Source organism: Manacus candei, unplaced genomic scaffold (genome assembly GCF_025592945.1).
Source record: "Manacus candei isolate 608988 ecotype Guabito, Panama unplaced genomic scaffold, ASM2559294v1 h1tg000005l, whole genome shotgun sequence".
Classification (NCBI taxonomy): Eukaryota; Metazoa; Chordata; class Aves; order Passeriformes; family Pipridae; genus Manacus; species Manacus candei.
Window position 1 is genome coordinate 26,868,953 of NW_026138053.1, and position 27,159 is coordinate 26,896,111.

General features: G+C 47.5%; 1 protein-coding gene across 3 annotated transcripts in view; it reads left to right on the forward strand.

The window, feature by feature from the left end:
• The first annotated feature begins 332 nt into the window (after positions 1–332).
• HMCN1 (hemicentin 1) overlaps positions 333–27,159 on the forward strand; it is a 160,943-nt gene continuing 134,116 nt past the window's right edge. For all 3 annotated transcript variants that reach the window (XM_051793418.1, XM_051793434.1, XM_051793425.1), the window contains exons 1-2: positions 333–1,435; positions 26,006–26,076. In XM_051793418.1, coding sequence (XP_051649378.1) covers positions 1,168–1,435; positions 26,006–26,076 — 339 coding nt within the window. In that variant the 5' untranslated portion in view covers positions 333–1,167. The remainder of the gene's footprint in view (positions 1,436–26,005; positions 26,077–27,159) is intronic.

A 27,159-nucleotide genomic window follows, 5' to 3' on the forward strand; every position in this document is an offset into this window, starting at 1 on the left:
ATTGTAACTGAAGCCAAGGGAGAGCCGGGGCAGCACCGCGTGTCGGAACCATTTCAGTCTCATAGCACGTGTTTCCAGTGATAAAACACTACATGGAACCTCAGACTGGTTTGGGTTGGAAGGGACCCATCTTGTTCCACCCCCTGCCCTGGGCAGGGGCACCTTCCACCAGCCCAGGGTGCTCCAAGCCCCGTCCAACCTGGCCTTGGACACTTCCAGGGATCCAGGGGCAGCCACAGCTTCTCTGGGCAACCTGTGCCAGGGCCTGTCCACCCTCCCAGGGAACAATTCCCTCCCAATACCAGCCTCACCCTGCCCTCTGGGGACGAGCCGAGCCAGCGCCGCGTCCTCACCTTTGGCGGCTGCGGGCACAGCCCCGGGGCCGTGAGGGGCAGCTCCGAACGCAGCTCTCGGCGCCCCTTCCCGCCGGGGAGGCGGCCAAGGGTGAGGGGGAACGGCCCTGAGGGGAGAGAGGGACCCCGGGCGAGGGAGAGACCCCGGGCTGAGGGAGAGACCCCGGGCTGAGGGAGGGAACGGCCCTGAGGGCAGAGGGACCCCGGGTGAGAGCGGGAACCCGAGTGAGGGAGAGACCCCGAGGTGAGGAAGGGACCCAGAGATGAAGGAGAGACCCAGAGATGAAGGAGAGACCCCGAGGTGAGGGCAGGGGCCACGGCGGGCCACGGGAGGCGGGACCGGCGCTGGACCAGGGCGCGTTTGGCACCACCTCCGCCCGCAGCCGGGGCTCCCAGGGCGGCAGCCCCGTCCCCATCCCCATCCCGGCCGGCAGCAGCAGCTCCCGCGCCCCGCGGCACGGCCGGGGCTCAGCCCTGTCCCTCGGGGCGGTGCTGCCCAGCCCTGCCCGGTAGGGAAGGCGGAGCGGGGCCGCAGCCGCGCGCAGACAAAAGCGGCGGCGCTTCCTGCGCTCCGCCCGAGGGGAGCGGGCCGTGGGCACCGGGCCGTGGGCGCCGGGCCGTGCGCTCCAGGGCTGTCCCCGAGCTGTGCCCGAGCTGTGCCCGGGCTGTCCCCGGGCTGTCCCCGCTCTGTCCCGGGCTGTCCCCGAGCTGTGCCCGGGCTGTCCCCGCTGTGTCCCGGGCTGTCCCCGCTCTGTCCCGGGCTGTCCCCGCTCTCCGCTGTCCCCGCCGTGTCCCAGGTGCCCGTCCCGGGGCCATGGCTCCCGGTGTGAGCAGCGGGGCTCGGGGCGCGGGTGCGGGCGCGGCGCTGCTGCTGCTGCTCGCCCTGAGCCCCCGCGCCGTGCCCGAGCCCGAGGCGGTGCCCGACGGAGCCTCCACGCTGGCCTTCGTGTTCGATGTGACCGGCTCCATGTACGACGACCTGGTGCAAGTGATCGAGGGCGCATCCAAGATCCTGGAGACGTCGCTGAAGAGACCCAAGCGGCCGCTGTACAACTTCGCGCTGGTGCCTTTCCACGACCCAGGTAGGGGATCGGGCAGGGTGGGCAGGAGCCGGGAAGGGCAGCAAGGAGCTGCCGCTCAGGGCCGGCTTTTATAAAAGGTTGTGTATCCCGCGCTTCCAGGGACTGGAGCCTGGGTATCACTGTCCCGTCCTGACCCTCCTCGCCGTGCGGGTCTCTCCGCTCGGGAATTTGCCGGGGCGAGTAATGCTTTGTGACCTCCACCTCCCTGTCTGCCTGCAGGGCTTCACAAAGCCTTCAGGAGCAACTGCAGTGAGCTCGGAGTGCGCTGTGTGCACCAAAGAGCAGCCCAGGGCATCAGATCATTGTCTTAATAATTCTGATACGAGCTGATGTGGCTTCAGTGACCTTCACGTGTAGTAGTAACGATGCTACCAAGTTTTTCAACGCCCTTCTATGGGAATGCACTTGGGAACATACATAACTCAGTTACACTTTTCCTTCTGTCTTGTGGTCCTGTGTTTACATTCAGTAACTTGCAGTGAAACGATCCAGAAGTTTTACATGGTCTGGCTTGTGTGGTTTTTTTTGTTTGGATTCTTATTCTTTTCCCTCCTTTTACCTTTTTTTCCCTTCTGCTGTACATTGTGCCTTTTCTTCCAGCATCTGTTTTCTATTCCCTTCCTACCCCTTTTCTCTGGCTTTCTTCCTCTTCCCTTGTCAAATATCTTCTGCTGACTTGAAGAGGAAATAGGAACAGGATGCCCCAGGCTGGTGATGTGTGCTGTACTGTGCAGTAAAAACTCCCTGTTGAAAAAAAAAAAAGAGAGAATCAGAAAGTGGGAAAAAAACCCCTTGAAAATTACCTTTGTGGCTCTAGTTTCCATGGAATATCTCAGAATACGATGTTCCAGAAGTCAGTTCCTAAGAGTACCATTTTTGCAGGGATGATAGCAAATGAAAAAAGACAGCCCTTCTATTTCCCCCAGTCACAGGCACTTCTGCTTACAAGATGTGTTTGCTATTGGCATAAATACCTTAAACCATATGCTTGGGAACTTAAAGAAAAAACTTGTCTTTGTGGATTTTGCTGCTTTGCTATCTATAGGCTGTATAGGTTCTCTTTTTGTTTCTTATAAAGAGCCCATCATTGTGGTATCAGAGCATCCTATCCCAAAATGGTCTCTCTCTGTACCTTACCTTTTCCACCTTTGCATCACTTTCTCTTTTCATCTTCTTTACCTTTTGGTTATTTTATGGAACAAACTTATATGGGACTTTAAAAGCCTCATACCACAGAAGTGAACAAGAAGGGAAAGATTTTGGTCATGTGTAGAGCCTGGAAATCTTTTATATCCTTCTAGAAAATCAAGCTGATAGATCTCCTTGGAGCTCTTTCTCCTTGGATGGGGTAGGAGATCAAGAGGATGGGTTGGGAGTGTTTTGGTTTAATTTTCTCTCTATAACAGCTCTTTATACATCTTCAGTGATCAGAAAGGGATTCACTCTGAGAGCTGATAGATCTATTTTTCAGAGGGATTGTGTAAACACTGCAACCACGACAGCAAGAAGATGAGCTTGTGGTGCACTTCTAGTTTGCAGGTTTGGGAGGATGGTCCTTTGTTCTTGTGCATCCCAACACTCAGCTTTCATCACAGGCCACTTTCAAATCATTCCAACAGCTCATTATTTCTTTCTCATCCCACAGTTTTTCACCCAGTTTTTCTTCTGCACATGGTCTCCTTTTCTGTCCTTTTCCCCCCATCCTCCTCACTTTCTCGCTCCCAGTGTCTCTGGGATCTGTGCTTGTGTTGCAGTTGGAGCCCTTTATCCATGCTTTGCTGTGCCACCTCTCCTTGCTCCAGCCAAACCTCACCAGCAACAAATCTCCTGCCACCTTCCTCTGCCTGAGTCACATTTTCCCACTCACTGACTCCTTGCTTCCTTGCCTCTTCCCCCCTTCCTTCTCTTCCCACAGGAGAGCCCTTTCCTTGGCAAAGGTTAGGTTATTAATTTATCTAGTGTTCTTTCTGAAGGCTGCTCAACTGACTCGATGAGCACAAAGCTATTTTTTTCTCAGATTGTCTGGTTATTTACTCAATTTTTCTTCAACAAAAAGGAGCCTTATATGTAGCTGCACCACGGACAAATTTTCTTGATTTTTTTTGAGGTGCTGTGGTCTGTGAGGCAAATGGGACTCTGCAGGGGGTACAGTATCAGTTGGAACCCAGATCCAAGGAGCTGCCCTTGGTATAAAGGTGTCCTGATGCTCTTGAGAGGTAGTTACAATTTAAATTTGGTGTAGATTGGGTTTTTAACTCCCTTGTTTTCCTGATCCACGTTGCACAGTGTGCAGTTTCAGTGGTGAACATGGTGGTGGTGCTGGGTTGACGATTGACTTAAAGATCTTAAAGGTCTTTTCCAGCCTTAATGATTCCATGGCTGGGATATGCCAACACATTGTCTCTGGTGGTACATTTATAGGGAGTGTTATGCCTATTGCTGTGGTATTTGGGAACAACAGCAATACAAGTGTATTTTTTAGCATCAAACCTGAGGTTGTTGGCAGAGAATTATGGCCCACAGAAAAAAAATTGTCATGGGTTTCACATTCCAGTACTGTGGACCATCTGATGGGATGCAAAGATCTCCATTTTGGAAAACCCTTTTGGTTTGGATTCTGCTTTGTGAGTAAACATTTGCTTTAACAGATTACAGGGAATTTTTTTATTGTGGTTTTTCGATGCCTAAACATGATCACAGAAGCTTTGTAGATAGTGAAAAGGGCTGTTAACTAAGAAATCTCTTGCCAGACTTGTGTTCAGTGGAAAAACTCGGGGGGGGGGGAGGAAAATGCCCCAAATTAAGAGGAATTGGCCCAGGAAAATTTTGTATTGGAACTGAAGCTTAAGATCAGCAAATGCTTTTGTAGTTGCGTGTTGTGGGTCCTGATCTACTAACTCCCATTGTATCCTGTGGAAACGGAATTGGACTCAGAATGTCTTTATTTAACATCTGAGGCCAGCTTTGCTATTTTTTCTTTATGCCATTAAGGAATTTTGGAATGGAAAATAAGCCAGAGAGGACAAATTCATCCCTAGTATTTTTCTGTAAAGCTAATGGAATTATCCCAGCCATAACTCACTCTGTGTGATTTAATCAAGCATTCCTTTGGTGTGAATGGCTATTTTATAGACCACACTCCAGCAATTAATTACAAGAAAAAATGAATATATAACCTCTGGACCTCCTAGTGCAGAGGGTGATGTTTGCTGTTCATACTCTGCATGTCTACATGCCTGAGCATCTGCTGACACTCTTCTTACAAATCAGACAGACAACACTGTGTGAGAAATGGGAAAACGTCAATACTGCTTAGTTCACATGGGGAAACAGTACTGAACCTAAACACATAGTAAATGTGTGGGAGAACTAGAAATACTCTTTTTTTTCAGAGCAGAGCTCTGTCCTCTCCTGGAGTGAAGGCATGGAATTGTTTGTAACTTTAGAACCTGGAGTCTCCTTTATTAACAGACTGGCAGTGCTGTGTCCATGACTCGGGCAGGCTGCTGAGCCCCACACCAGCTTGGATCAAGTTCAGGAGGGCATGTGAAAAGTCTGGAAGCTTTGGGGTTTGCAGGTTTGATAGGTTTTTTGGGGAGTTCTAATGAAGAAGTTATGTCTTTTCCAGAGGAGGAACATAAGAAACTAAAATTGGGCTATTAATGGAATTAAAGGTTTTCCTACTTGCTGATAGAAAAAGTATTGTGGTTATGCAGGCACAGGATGGAAAGAGAAGAATTGCCCCAACTCTGTTTGGTAAAAGCAGGGTCAGAGGCAATTATGCTCTCCCCTTAATTCAAATAATTGTCTTATTTTGATAGTCGAGTGGCTTTTATATTATTACCAAAATCCAAAATGGGAAAAGAAGAATGCTAATTTAAGCAATCTGATCTCCCTGTTCTTCCAGTGCATCACAGAACATCAGGTTAAAGCTGCCACAGCTAGTTTTTCAGAGTAGTGTTCTTTGGTGGCCTCACATTTGTGAATATCTTATCTAAAAACTCAAGGCTGTGTAAGGGTTTGGGGTATTTTTGGAGGTTGGTTTGTTTTGGACTTCCTCAGAGACAACAACAATGAGTGCACGTCCAAGTTCTGAGTTTTTCTTTGGCATTTTAGGAGACACAATGTAAATTTACAACTGTTCAGTGCTGTCTTGGTGTGTCTGAAGGCAAATGATAAGCAGAACTGGACATAATAACTGTAAATTCTGCCCTTTTGTGCTAGAACTTGTAAAATCTAAATGCACCTACAGGTATTTTCCATCTCTGAGGCTTTTGTGATCACTGTATTGCCCGTGTGGGAAATGAGGATTTGAAACCTTATTGTCACCCTTAATGGAGACATTGTGACAGCTATAAAATGAATTCCATGTGATTGCATGGATGCTTTCTTGTTCCTCTGGAAGGATTTATCTGGGGTCCCTCTCAAAGTAGCTGTTTATACAGATTACAGGAGACAGTAAGTATTGTCAGTGCCAGAAGCTCCAAAATCTGTGAGCCAGCCAAAATGTTGTGACATGATCCAAAAGGCTGCTAAAGCATCACTTACAGCTTATTTTTCTACTGTCTTAACTCTGCCTGTCCAGCCTTGAAGGTGTGCACAGTGGGAAATTCCCCCCCGATTCCTGAATCTTTTTGGCAAAGGAAAGGATTTTATCCCTGTTTTTATTTGAAGATACAGTGGAGGTTCTTTTCCTTAGGAAAAAAGTGATAATGCCTGAAATACATAATTCTCTTGAATTGCAAGTTATTTATCATGTTACATTTCAAATTGTTGCCTACAGAACTTAGAAGCTACTTGTTCTGTTTTGCTTTGCTCTCCTGAGCTCCAAGTGGTGATAATTCCATGGAAAGCTCTGCAGCTCATTAGTGATGTATTCCAGTGTTATTCTGTCCCCATAATTACTGCTCATGTCATTTAGCACGGGAGCCCTCCTGTCAGCAGGCACCCAAGTGCTGTCTCAGTGTACTTAAAAAAGGGAAACAGGATAAGAACAAAATAGCGTCCAAAAAAAATCTGTCTCTTGGAATCTTTGGAGTGAAAAGCGACATTATGGCTAAAGACAAAAAGAAACATCCACAGAAAGATCTTTTCCCAGTTCCTTAACCACTTTTTAAACAAAGAAACTTCCCCCGTTCACCTTCCCTTCTTCCTCCTCCTCCTCTGAATTTATTTCCCAGGAGTTCCAGCAGCCTGTGTTTCACAGTCACACACAGAGACCCCGTTAATCCTGTTCATGGCAGGGGTTGTTTCACAGCAGGTTACAGGGCTTGATGGGAGCTCTGTGGCATGGAAAGAAAAGAGCAGTTTCTGCTGCTGTTTGCATCTCCTGGGTCGGTCTAAATGCACACAAATCACATTCCTAGTGATGGGTAAAGAGCAGATATTTCATGCAGATCCTCAAGTGCTTTTAAGCCATGGATAAGCTGTCCCTCCCTGAGACTGATAGATTCTGTCCCTTTTTCATCTGGAAAACAGTTATTTTCTGAGGATCGTGGTGATGAAGTGAGTAAACAGGCATGCATATTGTACACATCTTTATCTCACTTTAACTGAGGCAATAGTGTTCCTTGTAAGGTGAGTTGTCAGAGAAATAGAGGGAGGGAAGTTGGCAAGGAGGCTGCTCAGGGAGTATTTGCCCCTTTCTGCTTTATGTGTGTGTTGGAGCGTGCTTGGAATTTATACCAGAGTGGATTCAGTTCAGTCAGTTGAGGATCTGGATAAGCTGGATTAAGGAGTATGGAAAAGGAGCAGATATTTAATTTAGGTAATGGATTTTGAATGTGGCCTAAGGCATGACAGGAGCAACCCTTTAGGCAGAGAAAGCCCTCAGATGCAGTTGGTACATATTTTCCAATCAATGGTTTGATTTTTGGCATGTGCTGCGGACTTTGGTTTTGAAGGAGACTCCTGCCTCAGAGGAAATATTGAGAACACATGTTTTTCAGTTTGCAAATGGCACAACAGTCTCTCTGTTGAAAGAGAGTGATGGTGTTACTTGACTGGCTCACCATGCCTTGAAAATCAACAATTTTGTGAGAAGAAATAAGATGGATTTAATGAAAAGTGCTCTGGGCTGGCTGCTTCCTTTCCTCCAGCCAGGGAGAATGTACTTTACCCCTCAGTCACATTGTTGGACACAATGTGTTTTTTATAACCGTTGCCAGTGTTTAGGATTTCCTGTTTGAGGTGTGTTGCTCTCCCGTCTGATTTATGGGATCCTTCGGGGATGCCTGCAGTGAGTTCATGCTGTGCAGTTGTTGGGTGAGCTCTGGGTTCAAGATTTTGCAAAGGGATAGTTTGCAGTGTTACATTTTTAAGTGGCATCAGGGTGGTTTATGTCAGGCACATCCCCTTGTGGTCTATGGTTAAACTTCCCTTGCTGCCTTTTGAAGAACACGTGCAACCTATTCTTTGGTGACTGTGGGTGTGAGCTGAGCTTTTCCCTGGGTTTGCCAGAGGAGAAGCACGATGACTTTGTGTTCCTGAAGCACTTGAATGGCATCAGGTTATGTCAAATACATGAAGCCATGGCCCTGAGGACAGGATTAATCCCATTTCGCTTCAGGCACTCAACTGAAGACCCTCAGCTGAGAGACTGGTGACCCAAATGCTCTTCTGTAAATCAGAAACGAAACTGGCACCTTAACAAGCAATTAATCACCTGGGAGAGTCCAGATGCTCCTGGGAGATCTCATTTGCTTTCCCTGGCTGCAGGGGGAGCAAAGCTGAGTTCAGTCAGAGCCCTGAATGTAGGTCTGAAGTGAATTAAGAGGCTTTCCAGCATTTTCCTGGGCTGGGCCTGGCTGTCCAAATAATGGTCCCCGAGGTTTGTTTCCTAGGCAGGTTTGCATCCTGCCAGAGGGTACTGAGTGCTGAGCATTCTGTCTCAGCTAAAGGAGCAGCACTGGCAGCTCCCAGGCTGATGATCCCGTGGGACAAGCCCCCCTCAGGGACTGGGATGCACGTTGCTGCTGCGGATTGCAGATGTAAACAGGCTGTGTGTGTTTGTGCAGATATGTGAACTTATTGTTCTGTATCCCCCCTGTGCTCTTTCATCTTCATTTCCTTTGGCATCCTTGGTACTCCTCTTCACTCTGTGCACTTTTCCAGCTCTGCTCAAGTCGTAGCCCTTTTCCCAAAGCATTCCTAGCCACAGACTGGGGCCTGCAGAGCATGACTGGTCAAACACATGCATATTTGCAAATGACAGGTTCCCAGACAGTGAGCCAGCACGCTGCAAACATCTCATGCAGCCAGGGAGACCTGGAAGCGTTGAATTTATTCTCAGTGGTGGTCCTATGAGCAGTCTCATCCATTCTCTCTGGAAAAGCAGCTTCCTTACTGTGTGCTCTTGGGAATACAGCAGTTAGTGTGTGATATAGGTACAGTGAGTAAAGATGACACAGCTTTAAAAGCCGATTTCACAGAGCCAAATTCCCAATATCAACTTCCTAGGATAAAGTACAACCAGCAGAGCTTGCTCTCCAATGAGATGGAACCAAAGCAAAACGGGCCCCCAGTTCTCAGCCTGGAGAAACCCTGCTGAAGTGGGGAGAGTGGGGGTGGGTTTGCAGCCCGAAATGGGAACGTGTTGTGCTGCTGTAGGCCCTGCTGAAGGTCTGGGCTGTTTGCTGGGATAGCAGCTCTGGGCTGTGGCTGTAGGTTGCTGCTGGAGCCCTGCCAGCCTGTTTCAATGAGATTCCTGGCCTGGGGGCCGGGGGGCAGCAGGAAGCCATTGGAATTTTCATGCCTTGGACACCAGTGTATTTTCATGAGCTGAAGTGAAGTGTCTCTGGGGATGCTGAATATCACTGAAACATTTCCTGAGTTCTCTTAAGCTCTACAATGGTATGTCCGAGTCTGTTTTCCGAAGGATGGAGCTTTTTGTTTAGTTAGTGAGGTCTTAGTTAGTTCACTGGACTACTATGCTTTTGCACTTGGAATTTATTGAGGAACAGAAGAAGAGGAGGGAAGTTGTGCAGCAAAAACGAAGTGCTCTGCCTTAGAACATCTAGGAATGCTGTGGTTTCTTTTATGTCCCTGTATTATTTTATATCTCTGTTTACTAAAGTCCTCCTAAGATTGTGACTTCACTTTTCTTTGGTGTCTTGGATTTTTTTGTTTGTTTTGTTTTGGTCATGTCTTTCCCTTTTTAAATTTTACATAAGCTGAATCAAAGCACAGGGAATTCATGTGACTTACCCTGAGTCACAGTTCTCTTGTGTTAACCACAAAACCACAAATCGCTTTTTTTGGTCCCTGAAATGTTTATTCCTTCTTTTCCTTTCTTTCCTAGTCTGTTGGACTCCCACATCTTTTTATCTTCTTTGTCTCTGCATTCAGCCCATCCCTCCCTCAAAATTTCCATTTCCAATTTCAGAATTGGATCAGCTGACCCGGATATTTTGTTCTCTGAAATCCTGCTGAATTTGTTGACATACATTTTCTTAAAGTTGTAGCTGTAGTGGACAAAATATTACTCCTCTGCACTGCAAGCTGCTCCACTCTTCTCTGTGGTTGTGGCCTTTGATCCCCAGCCACGAGGGGCCGTCGCAATTCCAGGTTCATTCCCAAATGGTCCAGGTCAGCAGAGGCTGCTGAAACTCTTGGTTAGGGTGTGTACAAAGCCCTGGGCTGCCGAGTGGAGGAGGTGACAGCTTGGGCTGGCCCTGGAGAGCCAGGCTGGCAGTGGGCTCAGCTGGCAGAGCTGCAGCGGGAGGGGAGTGGGTGTCCCCGGAGCTAATGAACTGGAAGGACTGAGTTACATGGGATCTGTGTGGGAATCCGGACAGGCTCTGGGAATGCTGACGGTGGGGGAAAAATGTGCTGCTTTGTGTGTCAAGCTTTGTTCTAACTATTCTTGCTGTGGCCCATGCTTAGGGTGTGAAAAGTGGGGGTCATGTCACTGCTGCCAACAGTCGGCTCTTTCCCCACCCTGGAAAGCTGAACTGAATGTCATTCTGTCACCTGAAGTGAGCCATGGTATGGGGAGATGAAAAGAATGTGTGTTGGCCAAATGGCATTTTAAAGAACGTGGCAATTTTACCATATCCACCAAATGTTTCAGTGTCCTGGTGCTTTGGCACAGCCACCTCTAGTGATACCTGCCCCTGGCTGGGGTTTGTTTCAGAGGGAAGGCACAGAAGTACTCCTGGTGTTAGAGGTGTATGGGAGGTTATGGAGATGGAGCTTTTGCTTAGCAAACGGTAAGAGAGGCTGAATTCCTTTGTGGAAAGGACAGGAGGGAACAACTGGAGAGATGCTGTTCCACCCCTGCTTCGTGGGGATGAGTCTTGGTTCATCTCAAACCATGCTCTTCACAGAACAAGAAAAGCCCTGCATATGTGAAGCATGTTTGGAATTGACTCTTTAATTTGCATAAATCCTGTTCAGAGGTAGATTTGTAGTACATAAACCCTTTCAAACTGTGGAGAATTTTGGCTGTGGATATTTATGGGATGACTCAAGCCCATCTCACCTTTTGTGTTGTAGCTACGTAGCGTTAAACAGTTTCTTGGTTACTTGCAATGAAATGTCCCATTGTGTGGATATAAAAGCCTTTCCCCCCACTTTGATATTCTGTCTCATTGAACAGGTTTTGATCTTGGTTAACATGGAGTAAATCCAGAGTAATTCCATTACAGTCAGTGATGTTAGTTTGGATTTACACCAGTATGACTGAGCTCAGAGTCTGGCTTTGGTTGTCTGCCTTCTTAATTTGCTAAATATTACATCTTTCCCAAATACCCTTTCTCATCTTGTCTTCAGACCTTGCTGGCTCCTCCTATTTTCCCAAATTCCAAGAGTAACAACATAGGTGAAGTTTACTTGATGAAAGATTGTTTAAGCAGGGTCTGGTTTTTATTAGCTCAGCTGGTTTTCATTTTTCCAGCCCTGTTTGAAGTCTCCCTGTGCTCAAGGCTGGGCTCTGGATCCATCCTGCTTTTCCTTCTCGACTCAGTTTTGTCCATTAGGAGTGGGCTGGTTTAAATTACAGGGTGCTCCCCAGCGTTATCCTTCAGTAAGAACTGTGTGCCTCACTGAGATTTCAAAGCAGTTTTTAACTCCAAAGATCAGAAAAAGAGAAATAATTATGCCTTAGGGCATTCCTGCTAATCAGCAACATAACTTGTTTGGAAGGACTTGGTAAATGGGAGATGTGACTTCGGAGAATGAGACGAATTAAATTGTTCCTGGTTCCTTTGTAGAAATGTACTCTGAACTCTCTTACAGAGTATTTTAATTTACCATGTGTTAGAGACATCTGGGATCTCATCTAGGTTATTCCATTAGTTCCACTGGGTTTGGTTTTTGGGTTGGAAGTTTGGACAGTTTTGTCTGTGTTTATGTAGCTTAGCTGGACACTGGGGGCTTGGGCCTCACAATCATGCCAGAAATTAATCCATAATGTTTGTATTGCTGTCTTTACCTTTGGACTTCTGCTGGTACAGTATCTCTACACTCCTGTGATGATAAATAATGCTGCCCAGGATATCCAGCTCTTGCTCTAGGGATAAAGAAGGGATGGGAGATGGGAAACACCACCTCCTTTGCAGCTGGGAGACCTCAGGCACAAAGTACTTCAGCAAAACACTTCAGAATGTTTTTATATATATTCTGTTGATTTTGATACCATTTTCACATATGCTTAAGTGTTTTCCTGAGAGAGGCCTGAAGATTTGCCTCTGGCAGCAAAGAGAATCTGTGGCAGAACTAGTGATTTAGACCTGAGTGCCCCTGTCTTAACCACTGGCATGCTATTTAGCACTGCAGACACCTGAACACGAGCTGCAAGAAGGCTGGATCACTGTTCATGTCTGTACCTGAATGTCTCCTGAATTCCATGGAATGACAGTCTTCACCATGGCTGTTCCAGTGGGTGTTCAAAGAGTTAGTGATGCCCTCCCAGCCTTTGTTTCATGGCATTAGTGTTCAAGTGTACCCTGACTCCTAATGTCTGCAGGAATTTCATGCTGGTTCATGGCTGTCTTTAGGAACAGGGTATTTTTGCTGGAGTTCTGTGCATGGGTGGGGGTGAAATGGGCAGTGGAAGGCTCAGTGTTGAGTGACTGTCTGCTTGGACTCCTAAGTCTTGCTGCCTGTGAGGGACATCAGGCATGGGATTGGCACTGGAGGGTGGCCCAGAGCAGCACTGAGCACACACTGGGACACAGACAGGATCCAGGCTGGGGGGACAGGGGTGCAGACAGGCTGAGAGCTGGGGGTGTTCAGCCTGGAGAGGAGAAGGCTCTGGGCAGACCTGAGAGCCCCTTCCAGAGGCTAAAGGGGCTCCAGGAGAGCTGGAGAAGGACTTGGGACAAGGGGATGGAGTGTCACACTGCCACAGGCAGGGTTAGATGGGAGATTGGAAAGGAATTCCTGGCTGTGAGGGTGGGGAGGCCCTGGCACAGGCTGCCCAGAGAAGCTGTGGCTGCCCCTGGATCCCTGGAAGTGTCCAAGGCCAGGTTGGACGGGGCTTGGAGCAACCTGGGCTAGTGGAAGGTGTCCCTGCCCATGGCAGGGGGTGGCACTGGGTGAGCTTTCAGGTCCCTTCCAAGCCAAAGCATTCCAGGATTCCACGGTGTTCACTGGTGGCACCCTCAGTTCCTACCCTTGGCCACAGCAGCTCAGGAATTCCCATTCCCTGGTGGCACCCTCAGTTCCTACCCTTGGCCACAGCAGCTCAGGAATTCCCATTCCCTTTTCAATCCAGTTGACTCGTGAGGGGAGTGGCTGCCACTGCAAATATCCCAGTGGGAGCTGTCAGAGTGTGTTTGAAAGCACCTGTGTGTTCAGTGTGAGTTTTCTCAGGGTCTGCATTGTGTCTGGAAGAAAATATGCTTTCGATTGACCTGCACAAACAGTACAAGTCAGGTGGTAGCATTGATTTTTGGAGCTTGATGGCTTTATGGTCACAGATCCAAATTCTCTGGAGAAGAAATCTTTGTGCTTTGTGTTGTATAAACAGGCTGAACAGTTTAGTGAAAACAATCATCATGGTAAATGCTTCCCTTTTTAAACTGTTGAAGAGTAACTTTGGTAATTATTTAGCATTGATTATTTTATTTCCACGTGAGAGTTCCATGTTTTTCCAGTAGTCAGCTGAGCACTTTCCAGTCTGGTTGGACTAGACCAGACAGAGGGTGAAATTGGGAAATACAGGGTTCACACAAATCAGTTAGTCTAAATTAATTTCTGTCTAAACCTAAATAGTGGTATTATTTCAAACAAATTTTACAAGATGAGCAAACAGAAAACAAGGTCTTGCATAATGTATTCCTGTAACTGATTTAAGTTATCCTCATGTGAAAGGAAAAGACTGTTTTGTTTAAGGTAAAAAAGTTAATGTTCTCATCCTCTTTGCCTCCTCCCTCCCTCCTCACATCTGCTTTTTGAATTAGTTTGGAACACACTTGCATTTTTACACTACTAAAACTCAGTGGAATTTTATAACCCACAGATAATATTTAATGTTTCCCTCTCTTCCACAGCTTCCTAAAAACTACTGGACACTCAAACCTGCATCGAGTGGCAATATTCTCATGTTTTTTTTCCCTTTCCTTCTCCCAGAGCCATGAAGCAGCTTTGCCATGGGCAGTGAGCTCCCGTGGTGCTCGGGCACGTGTGGGATGTGCCGTGTGCCGGGCAGTGCCAGCAGGGAGCCCTGCCTCGCTGGGCTGGGGGTGTGCAGGCACTGGCTGGGGGCAAAGCTGGTGCAGCAGCAGCTCCCAGCTAAGCTCTCCTGGGTACTGCTGTGATGAGCTGCCTGCAGTCACTGCTTGTGGAGAGGAGCTGGCAAAAGGCAGGGTGTCTGCAAGGGAACTGCCGGTGCAGAGGGAGCAGGTGGCACCTGTGGGACTCACCGATGGCACCTGGGCACGGCTGTGGGCCGAGGGCCAGGCCAGGCCTGTAACACAGCTGTCTGTGTGGGTCTGTGAGCTGGGCTTCAGATCAGCTTCTTGTGAAACACTCCTGGAGGCTTAACTCTGTCTTGAGCCAAACCCGCAGGGACTGAAGGCATTGCACCGTAGGACTGCTGGTGGCCAGCAAAGGCTCCTGCCCTGCCAGCTCACGGGTGGAAGGGGCACAGCTACAGCTGAGACCTGCTTGGTTTTTGCTGAGGAGCCCAAAGCACGGACACTCTATTCACCTTTAATCCCTGACATCTATTAAATCCTTCCAACAACTTCATGGAGTCATAGACTCATAGAATTCCACAATGGTTTGGGTTGGGAGGACTTTAAAGATCACCTACCACCCCCTGCCACGGGCAGGGACACCTTCCATTAGCCCAGGTTGCTCCAAGCCCCGTCCAACCTGGTCCGACTTCCAGGGTTGGGCAGCCACAGCTTCTCTGGGCAAGTCCTTCAGCTTAGTCAGGCAGTATATCTCCTTCAGAAACTTGTCATACCCTGGAGGGTTTAGGTGGAGTCTCAAGGAGGATGAAGAAAGTCCGTGATGAGCTTTTAGGATGCTGATCCTGCATGGAGCCAGGTCACAGCGAGACAGTGACAGGCTCTGGGTGCTTGGCTGAGCTGCTGGTGGTGCCACCCCAGAGCTGCTGTTTCACAGCTGCCACAGCCACCTGAAAGGGGTGCTTTCCACATGAGTGATGACTGTCTGCCAGTGTGGGTCTCTTCTAGTTGTTTCTCAGTTGATATTTAAAACTCTATGGTTATATAGGACAGGAGGAAACAGCCTCAAGTTGTGTCAGAGGAGGTTTAGATTGGGTATTAGGAAAATTTGTTCACTCAGAGGGTGTCAAGCACTGGAACAGGCTGTCCAGGGAAGTGTCACCATCCCTGGAGAGATTTAACATACTTGGGGACATGGTCTAGTGGTGGGCTTCGCACTGCTGGGGGAGTGGTTGGACTCAATGAGCTTGGAGGTCTTTTCCAACCGAAATGGTTCCATGATTCTGGGTGTTTTGCTATCTGTCTGAGATCTCAGTGTTGTACAACACATGACTGTGGGCAGAAATGATGCTGAGACCTGGCCTGGGGGTTGTTTATGTGCCACAGAGCTTACACGAGGGAGGGAATGTGCGGATGCTCTGTCCAGTGATGAGTAAACACATCTGTCCTGCAGCCACCCTTGAGCAGCACAGTCAGAGACTTCTGTGCAACAGGATTCCTTTAACAGACACTCATCCTCAGAAGCAGATTGTGTGACTACTGTGGGGACAAGGTCTGGTTTTCCATTCTCCTGCCAGATCAGAAGATGGAGTGAGTGCGGTGCTGCAGAGGGGAGGCAGGAACATCTTGTGACTCCCAGTGTGGTTGTGAAGGGCTCCCAGCAGCCTCCCTCCGTGAGGGGAGCTGAGCTGGGAAGGACCAGAGGTGAGGCATTCCCACTGGTTTGGCCCCTGGGAAGGAAGGAGCCACATCAGACTGTTGTCACCCCCGAGCTATTCTGGCAGCTCCGCAGCCTCTCCTCAGCCTGGCGCGACTCCCTCCCTCACCCGGGCTGTGGTGAGCGGTCTGGTTTCTTGGCCCTGGGTCCCCAGAGTCAAGGAAGAAGTTTATCCCTTACTTGAATGATTTCTGCCGCTTAAAAATGTTTTTCTTGGTGCCTTTTAGAAAATGACACAATTACAAATGATACAGGCACAAGGGAAGGGATGGGAGAGAGCTGCTTCCAGCTGACCCGCCAGTTACCAAAGTAAACAGTGCTCTAATGAAGCTTTTGAGAGGCTCATCTGGCCATGAAAAACTTGCTATATCTTTCCTTTTAGATTGGCATTTAAAGCCAAACCACATATTTTTAAAAATAGAAATGTTTCAGCATCCTCCTCTGCCCGGGTTGGCTCTGTCAGAGAAGCTCTTTTGCAGTCTTATTTTCTGCAGCTTTTTCCCAGCACCATCCTGTACAGTAGAGCCCTGCAACAGCTCAGCTTGGAAAGGGCCTCAAGAAATCATCTGGTCCCACCTCTCAAACAGAGCCTCACCAGGAGTCAGAAATGTGTCTGTTAGGTAGAAATAGAAAATGAACTATTTACAGTCTTCACTGTCAAAATTAACAATAGATCTTTGAAAGGACCAGAAAGTTCACCTTAATTTGGTACACCAGTAACTGCCCTTCTTTGAACATCTTTAAATAGATGCTTTAACTTCAACTAATCGATGCCTCTTTATTCACAGTGGTATTTGAGGCATCACCAGACCCTTGTTAGAGCCCTGGGGATAATATTCCCAACTGGATATTGTCAGAGTGAATAATTGGTGTATACAGACAGTGTTATCTGCTGTGACATTCCATGTTCTGTCAGCTGCACACGGATTAGTTCTGTGAAGTGGAGTCTTAGTCAGAATGATGCATGGAGATTTGAATTTACAGTTGTAATGCCTGAAAGGTTTGGGTTTCTAATAGTTTTACACTGGTAATCCTTTAGCAATTTGTTTTATAGTGGAATACTTGGAGGGGAGCTGGGCCCAGTTCTAACTGAAATCAATAAAACCTCTGTCATTGACTTGGAAAGAAAGCAGATGCATTTTTAGCAGTAAAAAGGAAAAAAGGAGTATTTTAGATACAGAGCAACCTCATGCAGAATATCTGAGTTCTGTACTGAATGTGACACTTCTTTCTCCCAGCAGCAGGCCTCAGACTACTTGATTTTTGTTATGTTTGGAAATCTCCATTCTCACAGGATGGCAGCTGGATAAATCCTAAAGCCTTTTGAAATGATGATGTTATGCACATGTATGTACATTTGTGCACACACACACACATATGGGGTCATCTCCTAGGATGTTGGTTTTATTCTCCTAGAATTTTCTAAAAGAAACCTTTTTTCTTTCCTTCTTTGAGTTCTATTCAGAGACCAGTGACTTGGCATGAAAACTGGGGAGAATCTATTTAGTAGTGTTTGAATTATGTAAGTGTAGGTAGGTCTGTGGTTAGTGTCTCACTTTTTCCTTTGTTTAGGGCTAATGGACTAATTCTGTGGTTTTTGCTGATAATTTTCCGAGCAAAATTTAAGTCAATAACTTTTCAAGGATTGTGTCTGGCATCTGGAGGCGTTTTAGTCTTTGTTTTCTTGTGTTTCTCTTATGTGAGGAAAAAACCCTAAAACTTACCTCACTGTGTGTGAGCTTTGTACACAACAGTCGTGCTTTGTCCCAGGTCATGGAGCTGCCTCTTGTCAAAGGAGCCTCCACGGGCCTGTCCAAACATGATAAACCTTATTGCATCTGGGAGTTGAGTGGAGGGCCACTGAGAAGAGCAAAGGGCTGGGACAGCTCTGCTGGGAGGAGAGGCTGGGAGAGCTGGGGTTGTTCAGCCTGGAGAGGAGAAGCTTCAGGGTGACCTGACTGTGGCCTTGCAGAGCCTGAAGAGGCTACAGGAAAGATGGAGAGAGACTGTTTGCAAGGGCCTGGGGGGACAGGACAAGGGGGAATGGCTTCCCACTGCCAGAGGGCAGGGTTAGATGGGATATTGGGAAGGAGCCCTTCCCTGTGAGGGTGGGGAGGCCCTGGCACAGGCTGCCCAGAGAAGCTGTGGCTGCCCCTGGATCCCTGGAAGTGTCCAAGGCCAGGTTGGGCGGGGCTTGGAGCAACCTGGGCTAGTGGAAGGTGTCCCTGCCCATGGCAGGGGGTGGGACAGGATGGGCTTTAATGTCCCTTCCACCCAAACCTGTGATTCTGTGATGACTGAAAAAAAAACCCCTTTTACCATGTGAAGACATAACCACAACATGAGCCTGCTAAAGGACAGCGTAGGATTAATATGGGAACATCCTCTGGGAAGTCCTTGTTCCCATGGTCTCTTGGCAGTATTCAGCACTGCTGGATTAGTGCTGTGGTCTCCATGAAGCTCGTTAGGAGAACGGCTCCCTCAGCAAACACGGGCTCCTGGGTTATTAATAACCAGGAAGGAGCACCGTTCCTGCCTTGGGATCTCACAGTGTGCTACAGAATGTCTTTCCCCTCAGCCCACACTGAGCAGGATTGGATTGTCCTGCTCTCAGGATGCTCAAGTTGCTCTCGGTGATTTCCTTTGCTTCCAGAGTCTGTTTTTGTGTAGCTGTGGGTGCTGAGTGCATTAGTAATTCCATATCCTTCAGGAAAGCAATGTGGCTGCAGTTCCAGCAAAAAAGAGCCAGTTGCTTTTTCAGTTTTGCTGATGTCTCATGATCAAAAAGCTGACTTGGCTTCAGTAAGGTAGCCCTCTCCAAGGATCTTCCAAGTCTCTTTGAAGGAAGTAATCTGGGACTATAATCTTCCAGGCAGCAGAAGTTTTTAATTAGCCCTTGTAATTGGACTCATCTATTCTGGAAAAATAAAAGAAGCTGTGATTTTCTTTTTTTTTTTACCAGTCAGCCTCTGGACCCCCCTTATGGTGAGATACATTTGGGGGCACGGCAGGACCCAGAGTTCCATGAAGCAGGAGAAGGAGCTTTAGGGATGAGGTTGTGGTCCCCTGCAGTGCCAGGAGGCTCCCGACGGTGGAGCTCAGATATTCCCGGCCAGCAGCAGCTCGAAATCAATCTGTGCTGGATGTCACAGTAAATAAGTTCATTTTGCAATGCAATATTAAGTATAAATGGTGAATTAAAAATGGAGTTTTCAGTCTTATTTGATTTGACCTCAGTGTGTTGAGGTAATCCATCCCAAAGCAGGGCTGTGAAATGTGTGATTGCTTTCATTGCTGCCCGATTCTGCAGGGCAAGTCCCTTCTCCAGCACTGTTACAAGTGCAGGAGGAGCAATTCCAAAATACACAGGCCCAGAGATGAGACAGAAATAGCCCTGGCCTGAACTGGAGCTCAGTCTGGAGAAGGAATTGGAAGAGCACTGCGAGCTGAGTTTTCTTCGGTTTAGCTTGTTGTTAACAAGGGGAGATAAACACAAACAGAGCGGGAGCTGATGGGAGCTGATGGGAGCTGATGGGAGCTGATGGGAGCTGATGGCCTTCTCAGCTGCTCCGTGGAACAGCTCCCAGGCTGTACAGTGAGGGAGCCCAGCCCTCAGCAGCTGCTTGTCCTCTACTGTAAGCTCAGGCAAGCACATTCCTCAAAGCTCTTTTTTTCCCTTGTGTCTGCTGGTGCCTTTTGTTGCTGGAGAACGTCTGCACTGGTGGCAGTGCTGGGCAGCCAGGCCCAAAGCAAACCCTCTGCACACAGAGAGCTGCAGGACAGCAGCTCTGTATGGGTTCAGTGTGCTGGGAAGGAGCTCAGGCTCTAGGCCGGGGTGTCAGGGACCACCTGGAGGAGCTTTCCATCACCTCCGTGGCTCCCTCAGCCCTCTGGCCTCTCCCAGGGACTGTGGGCTGAGTTGCCAGCCCTGAGTGTGTGTGCTTTGGGCAACCCCCCACGGGGGGCTGGCCAGAGGCCCCCATGGGACAGACCTCCAGGGCTGCTCAAAGGACAACGGGAGGGAGGATCTCAGGATTCAGCTCGTTTGCTTGTCCCTGGAAAGAGGAAAAGGCCTTGCTTTGGGTCAATCTTTTTGGGACATTTAGTAGCCATGACAACCAATAACTTGACTCCACGTGGTTAAAACTTAAAGTATTCTGGTCTCTTTGCCTCTTAGTTGTGCACCAGGAATAGAGAAAACCTTCTAGAGGGGATGTTCAGGTGGATTATTTCCTCAGAAAAATAATCAACCTGTAGTTCTACTTAATTCAAACTTTCTTTTTCTTACTTGTGGCCAGAGGGAGCAGGTTTTGTGTCTGGTTCCATGGTGTGATGCACCACTCCTGCAGGGGGCTTGAGAAGCTCTGAGGCTGTTCCATGCACCACCCAGTTCAGAAAGAATTTGTGGCAAATCTGGATTTATTTGACCCATCTCTGGGTAGAGGAGGTCTCTGCACACCCTGTGATTTGTGCCTGTAGCTCTCAGAAGGTGGAGTTAACAGTGAGCTGGGCCAATCTGCCCCAGTTTGTATGATTTGTCGCTGCACATGGTTAACAACTGTAAGACAACCACACTTGAGGCCCATAAGCCAAACTTTGTGCTTGTTGCAGTAGACAAAAGATGACAATATTAGATTTTATCCACTGTGGGTCCAGTGAGCTTTTCTTTTCCAAGAAATTAAACATACATCATACTTTTTTTCTTTTTTTTTAGTATTGTTGTTTTCCTTAAAAATAAAAAAGTCACGGGCTCATAACTGTTATAACAATGGGAAATAATGATTCAAACGGGGCACTTACTAAGGCCCATTGTTACCAACACTTGTGTTAGAATGAAGCACAAGGCTTTGCATTTGGTCTTTTTTTTTCTAGACAGTGTTTGTTAATACTTTTCTAGCTTATATTTTCAGAGTCAGCTGCTTGGTTTTAGTAGTCTGCGATAGAAGTTTGCAGTCATTTTATTTGCATTAAAACATAATGGTAAAACCAACCCTCTAATGCTGTGTATATTTGTCAGCTGTGTGAGGAACAAAAATAGTCACTGCCCAGTGAGAAGGTACTTAAAAGTGTTTTATTTAGTTGTACCTGTGTGATGGCCCTGTGTGATGAGCCCTGGGAAACACTTCCAGTGGGATCTGCAGTGGGGAAGTCCTGGCTGTTGGGAAAGGAGGGGTTTGTGCTCCCGTGCCCCCGGGACAGACAGCTGGGGAGGAGGAACCCTGGCAGCACTCTGATTTCCTTAATCCCTGGAGGGAGCTGCTCCTAAAGGTCTGCAGAAGAATTAGAGGCAGAGCTTCACAAAGAATTGGATACGATCCTCTTCTTCCTCTGAGAGGAGCATTAAATCAGACAAAGCTCAGTGCTCAGCACTCTTAAGGAATAATTGTACACCAGTTTCTTTTGGCAGTGATCTTGCTTTCAGCATTTTAGCTGTCCCAGCTGATTATTCCCAATCCTTAAACATTTCTTTACTTGTGGTGAAAATTATTTTTCATATATATATATATATATATATATATAAATGGGCAGGCAGGGGTGTGTATGTGTATATATGAATATATATGTCTGTGTATGTATATATGAAACCCATGTTAGTCTCTTGATTCCCAAAACTGTCAGAATTGCTGTAACCCAGTGCTAAACTTGCCAGTCCACAAATAAAAAAGAACGTGAAATATAATGGTCATCAGGTTTACAAAGTGGGGAAAACTGCTTCTTAGTGAGCTGTAGACTATGTAATGAAGAAATAACTGAATATAAATTATTAGTGCTATTAAAATATCAGTGGTTTGCTGCTGTTCTGTGGTTGGGTTTTGGGGTTTGGTTCTTCCTTTCTTCTTCTTTTTCATTTGTAGTGTTGTAATTCTGAAGAATATATTTCTTTGGAAGTATCCAAAGGTGTGCAGATTTTTGTGGGGGATCTCTTGTTTTATTTATTTGTTTATTTATTTTTTAATCCTGGATATGGTTTTGCATTAGGGAAACGTCCTTGCTGTGAATTAGGAGAAGGAATTCTGTGGCTGAGAGTGCTCCACAGGACTCAGCATCTCTGCCAAAATTCCTTCAGCTACCAAGTATCAATTAGAGCTTTTTTTTTTTCCTTCTGGAACAAAGAAATGCAGCGTTCTGAGCTGATGAGAGGTAGGCAAATGGCTTCCATATTCCTTTGCTAGATGTCCTGGAGCCCCCAGCTGTGCCAAGCAGACGTGGTGCAGATGTGTTCTGTGGGCAGAGCAGGGAGTGCCAAATGTGCAATCACCCTCAGTGTCATGATGGGCCACTGTGTGTCCTGGGGAATGTGTGGTTTTCCCAACTCAGCTTGTACATGAACATGGGGCCATCTGAGGTGTGGCACAAAGCCATGGAAGAGCAGCAGAGCCTTTAGCAATGGCCAGCTCACCACAGGCTTTTCTCCTTATTTACAGAGGAGGTGGTTTTGACCAGATGTGCCCTGGAAAGGAAGTATCAAAATCCTATTACTCCGTTTGATGTTGTCACAGTTGTTTAATTCTGTAGGTACAAGCTCAGACACCACAGTGGCTACGTTGAGTTTTGTGATTTCAGTTTAGGAAATCCAGTCTTTGTTCCAAGAATGTGCAGCCATTCCTTTAAACATTTCCTTTCTTCTGCTGTTAGTTTATGTGTGTGTGCAACACCGAGTCTTGGATCCCAGGTCAGTCTGACAGAACTGACATTTATGCTGTGCTTGGCAGACAAGAGACTTGAGCTGCTGCCTCACAAAGCCTTGAAGCCTTGCTGGGGCTTTTTCAGGTTTTTCACCTTTCCACAGTCCCCTCTGGAGGACCAGGAAGACTTTGGAGTGGTGAGCACTGAGGAGACCCCCACAAGAAACTACACCAAACATTCCCATATAGGTGCTTCAGATGGATTCATATTTCAGCATCAGAATGGAAAACCACACCTCCCCACCCCTGGAAGTGTCCAAGGCCAGGCTGGATGGGGCTTGGAGCAACCTGGGCTAGTGGAAGGTGTCCCTGCCCATGGCAGGGGGTGGGATGAGGTGATCTGTAAGCTCCCTTCCAAACCAAACCACTCTGTTAGAGTATTCCATGTATCAACCTTTGCCTAATGAACCAGTGAAGTTAAAAGAAGTGTTATTTTCTTCTGCTTGTAGTGTCTGAGTGAATATTCTGTATTTGGAATGACAGGTTTGTAACTCTGCTTGATTTGAGCGATGTCTGATTTATGGCATGTGGTCATTGAGACACGGGGACATTTTGTATGTGGAGTCAATGATGTTGGAGGTCTTTTCCAGCCTAAATGGTTCTATGGATCTGTTGTGCAGCCATTGCACTGAGCTGCACTGAGCCCCTCATTCTGTGTCCAGAGTCAGCACTGCAACTTGATTTACACTTTACAAGTTTTGAGGTTCTTATTGTATTGGTAATTTAAGCCTCTGTAAGAACTTTCTGGAGTGTTTTGTGAGAGAGCTTGCCATTCTTTCCAAGGGTCCTTTTTGGAGATAGCTCCCAGCTGGGAAGGAGGTCTTGAGGGAATGGTGTGTGGTTGTGCCAGGACAGAGTCAGGTTGGATCTCAGGAAAAGGTTCTTCCCCCAGAGGGTGGTTGGCACTGCCCAGGCTCCCCAGGGCAGTGGGCACAGCCCCAAGGCTACCAGAGCTCCAGGAGGGTTTGGATGATACTCTCAGGGACAGGGTGGGATTGTTGGGGTGTCTGTGCAGGACCAAGAGCTGGACTGGATGGTCCTTGGGGGTCCCTTCCAGCTCAGGATAGTCTGTGAATAACTTAAAGCCCTTCTCCCAGTGTCCTCTCCCTTTCTCCCTGCCGAGCCCTTCGAAGGCCTGTGTTCCCCTCGCTGCTCAAACAGCCCTGCTGGGGCTGCTCCTTGAGGCCACGGGCTGAGGGTGAAGGACGATGGAGCTGGTGGAGGCTGTGAAGGCAAGGACAGCTCTTTTGGCAGGCAGGTCACTCCTGCTGGTGGCACAGCTCCTGATGCAGGTGTGTCCCAGGGCAGCTCCTTGCTGAGCTCTCAGCAGAGGGCAGCTGGAGCCTTGGGGTGATCCTGGGAGCTTGGCCAAGGGCAAGGCTTGGCCAGCCCGGGCTGCCTGAGGGGGAACAAGTCCAAGCTCGCAGCCCAGCCTACCTGAGGGGCTACTTTGGCTTAGCTGCAGTAGTGTTGCTTTTCAGATCTTTATTTTATAGGGGGAAAAGGCCTTTCCAAAGGATTTACTGCTTTAGATTGAAAAACCTAATCCCTCAACTGCTGGGAGTAATGGAGCCAGTGGGGCTGTATGGATAAACCCCAGGCAGTGATGTGCTTTACAACAGGGGTTGTCAGGGGACAGATTTGAAGCAAAACAGTTTGGAGGGAGCTTTATTACAGGTGCTGGCTTCAAAGGACACCTGAAGGACAGTGGTGTCAGGTGGAATGGGAGGAGTGGGATGAGGTGTGGGAAGGAATGGTGAGTCCTTAGAGCAGCTCTTTTGATCATACTGTAGTATTTTAGTACATGACATACACAGATAATTTGACTCACAGCCATACAAAAAATCTCCCTAAGACAGTTTAATGTTCTAGGAAAGGTTTTGTGTGATCTCTTGGGTGCCTTTCAAAGAAATGAAACCCTACACTTAGCAAAAGGCACTCGTAAATAGAACCCCCCCAGCAAACAGGGCTGTGTTAGAGTAGACCTTAGTGATGGCTGTTGTTGAAACTGCAGTGAAATAAAACTTTGGACTGTTTAAAGCAGAAAAATGTGTAGATTATATAGAAGATAAGTGCACATTAACTTTTATAGAGCTTGGAAAGCGCTGTGAGGTCTGCTGAGGCAGCACTTCCCTGTGAGCTGCAGCTGCATTGAATTGGCTCCGCTGCACTTTCCTGCTTTGCTTTTCCCCTGACAGCACAATTGTGCCCCATTTGGTCTGCAGGGACTCAGCTGATCCCTTTGAGTGGTTTGGGCACTCAGCTGGCACAAATCTATTCACTTGTGTGTGTATATTTATTTATTTCTGGCACAGCACCCAGACCCTGCTGAGCTGGGTGGGGGCCAGTGCTGGCCCTGGGCAGGAATGCAGGGCACCAGTGCCAAGGCACATTAAGGTGCACAGGCAGGAAATCACAGCCACAGGAATCCAGCTGGCTGCAGTCACACTGGATACCGTTGGGAAGGGAGCTGTTGGAGAGCCAGAGGGACAGCTCAGTGGGATTGGGAAGTGCTCACGTACCTGCTGCTGTTGCTCACACACCCCAGGCCACTGCAGTTTGATGTCCTGCCTTTTCTCCATAGACAAAGACATGGAAAATGTCACAAATAGAGTTGTTTCTGCTCTGGTTCTTTCTGCCAGCTCCTGCAAGGTACACTGGGGCTGGGTACTGGGCTCACACAGGGGTTCTCCAGCCAGAGGTATATAGTTTTTTCAGGGAAGAGATGTGGCACCTCTTCTTTTTTTTTTTCCTTTCTTTTTTTTCCACGGGTAAAGTTACAAAGGCAGTATGTGTGTTCTGTCCAGAAAGACCTCCTCATGTTTACCAAGAATCACAGACTCATGGAATGGTTTGGGTGGAAGGGACCTTAAAGCCCATCCAGTCCCACCCCCTGCCATGGGCAGGGACACCTTCCACTGTCCCAGGTTGCTCCAAGCCCCGTCCAACCTGGCCTTGGACACTTCCAGGGATCCAGGGGCAGCCACAGCTTCTCTGGGCAACCTGTGCCAGGGCCTCCCCACCCTCACAGCCAACAATTCCTTCCCAATCTCCCATCTAACCCTGCCCTCTGGCAGTGGGAAGCCATTCCCCCTTGCCCTGTCCCAAGTCCCTCTCAGCTCTCCTGGAGCCCCTTTAGGTGCTTAGGCTGCTGTAAAGTCTTCCCAAAGCCTTCTCTTCTCCAGGTTGAAGAACCTCTTTCTGGAAAAATACATTATTCCTTGGTCCAGCCACATTTGTTTTGGGGACTTTGTTCCCTTCTGATTACTAAGCAATGAAATATTTGGTCAAAACCAAAGGTGAAAGCAAGAAGGCTTTGTGTGCCTGTAAATGTTTAAGACTCATAGAATTTGGTCATACTGGAATGATATAAAGTTACTAGATTTCAAATCACGGGTTTCAGTGCTGGGGGTCTCATTCTCAGCTATTCCTTTCTGTTAATGCTTTTAGTTTCATTTCTTTAATATCAGATGCCTTTTGATAACTTTGTGTTTGCCTCATATTTTCAATTTATTTTTTTTTATCTTAGAAATTGGTCCAGTGACAATAACCACAGATCCCAAGAAATTTCAATTTGAACTCAGGGAGCTTTATGTTCAGGTGAGTAACTTCTTTGTGGTTCTAGCAAAGACTCCATTTCCTTATGCTAATCTTTCCTCTCGTGCTGAAATTCCTGCTACAAGGATTCCTGAAGGTGTAGCTCACTCACCTCTACCATTTTACCTGCACAAACTGTCCTCTTTCTGTTCTCTGGTCATCTTAATTTATGCCCACTGCCCTGGGGAGCCTGGTCAGTGCCAACCACCCTCTGGGGGAAGAACCTTTTCCTGAGATCCAACCTGACCCTGCCCTGACACAGCTCCAGCCATTCCCTCAGGTGATGGAAAGAAAGGGAAGTATTGGAATGGAATTACCCTGACTGGCAGAAAATATGTTCCTATTGTCTTGCCTTTCATCAAGCAAAATACTCCTGACCTGTGGAAAACCTTGCTGGAGTCAGCAGTGCCAGACAGGCTGTCCCTCAGACACTGGCACAGGGTGTAATCCCTGCAGGAGCAGATTGCTTGAAGATTCAAAGTTGGCAGAAGGTTTGAATTCAGAGAAAACAATAGCTATTATGCTTTCCTCCTTCGTGGGGAAGTTTAAACTTCAAAACTCCTTCCAGATGTTTTGTTTTCTCAATAGTTATGGGCAATACAGGCAGCTGTTTCTAAAAGGTACATGATTTAGATGAAGCTTTTGGGAATTTCAGACTCTGTTTCCAAGCGAGATGTTTAAAAATTGCTGCCCAACGAATTTGAGGTTTCTTTCTTTAATGCTGATTGATTGCGTAGTTCATAATTACTCCCAAGATGTGCTCATTCAGCTAAATGAGGGCTGGTGAAGAACCTGATCCTGGGTTACCTGTGTTTGACCTGGAATTAACTGGGAATCATTCTTATGGACAGCATGACAAGGACTTGGACCTGGGCAGCAGTGGCTCCTTGGTGTCTCTATTTCTCTAAGACTTAAGCAGATTTTTTGTGTGCCTCAGCATTAAATTTTCACAATGGATACTAATTTGCATAAGCCCTATACTGAAATCTTGTCTGTATAACAATCTTTCAAAGTGCATTCCCACAGCTGGAGTGTTCTGTGGCCCTGGGATACAGCTGCCAATGCACTCGTGTCAGCAGCTGGGAA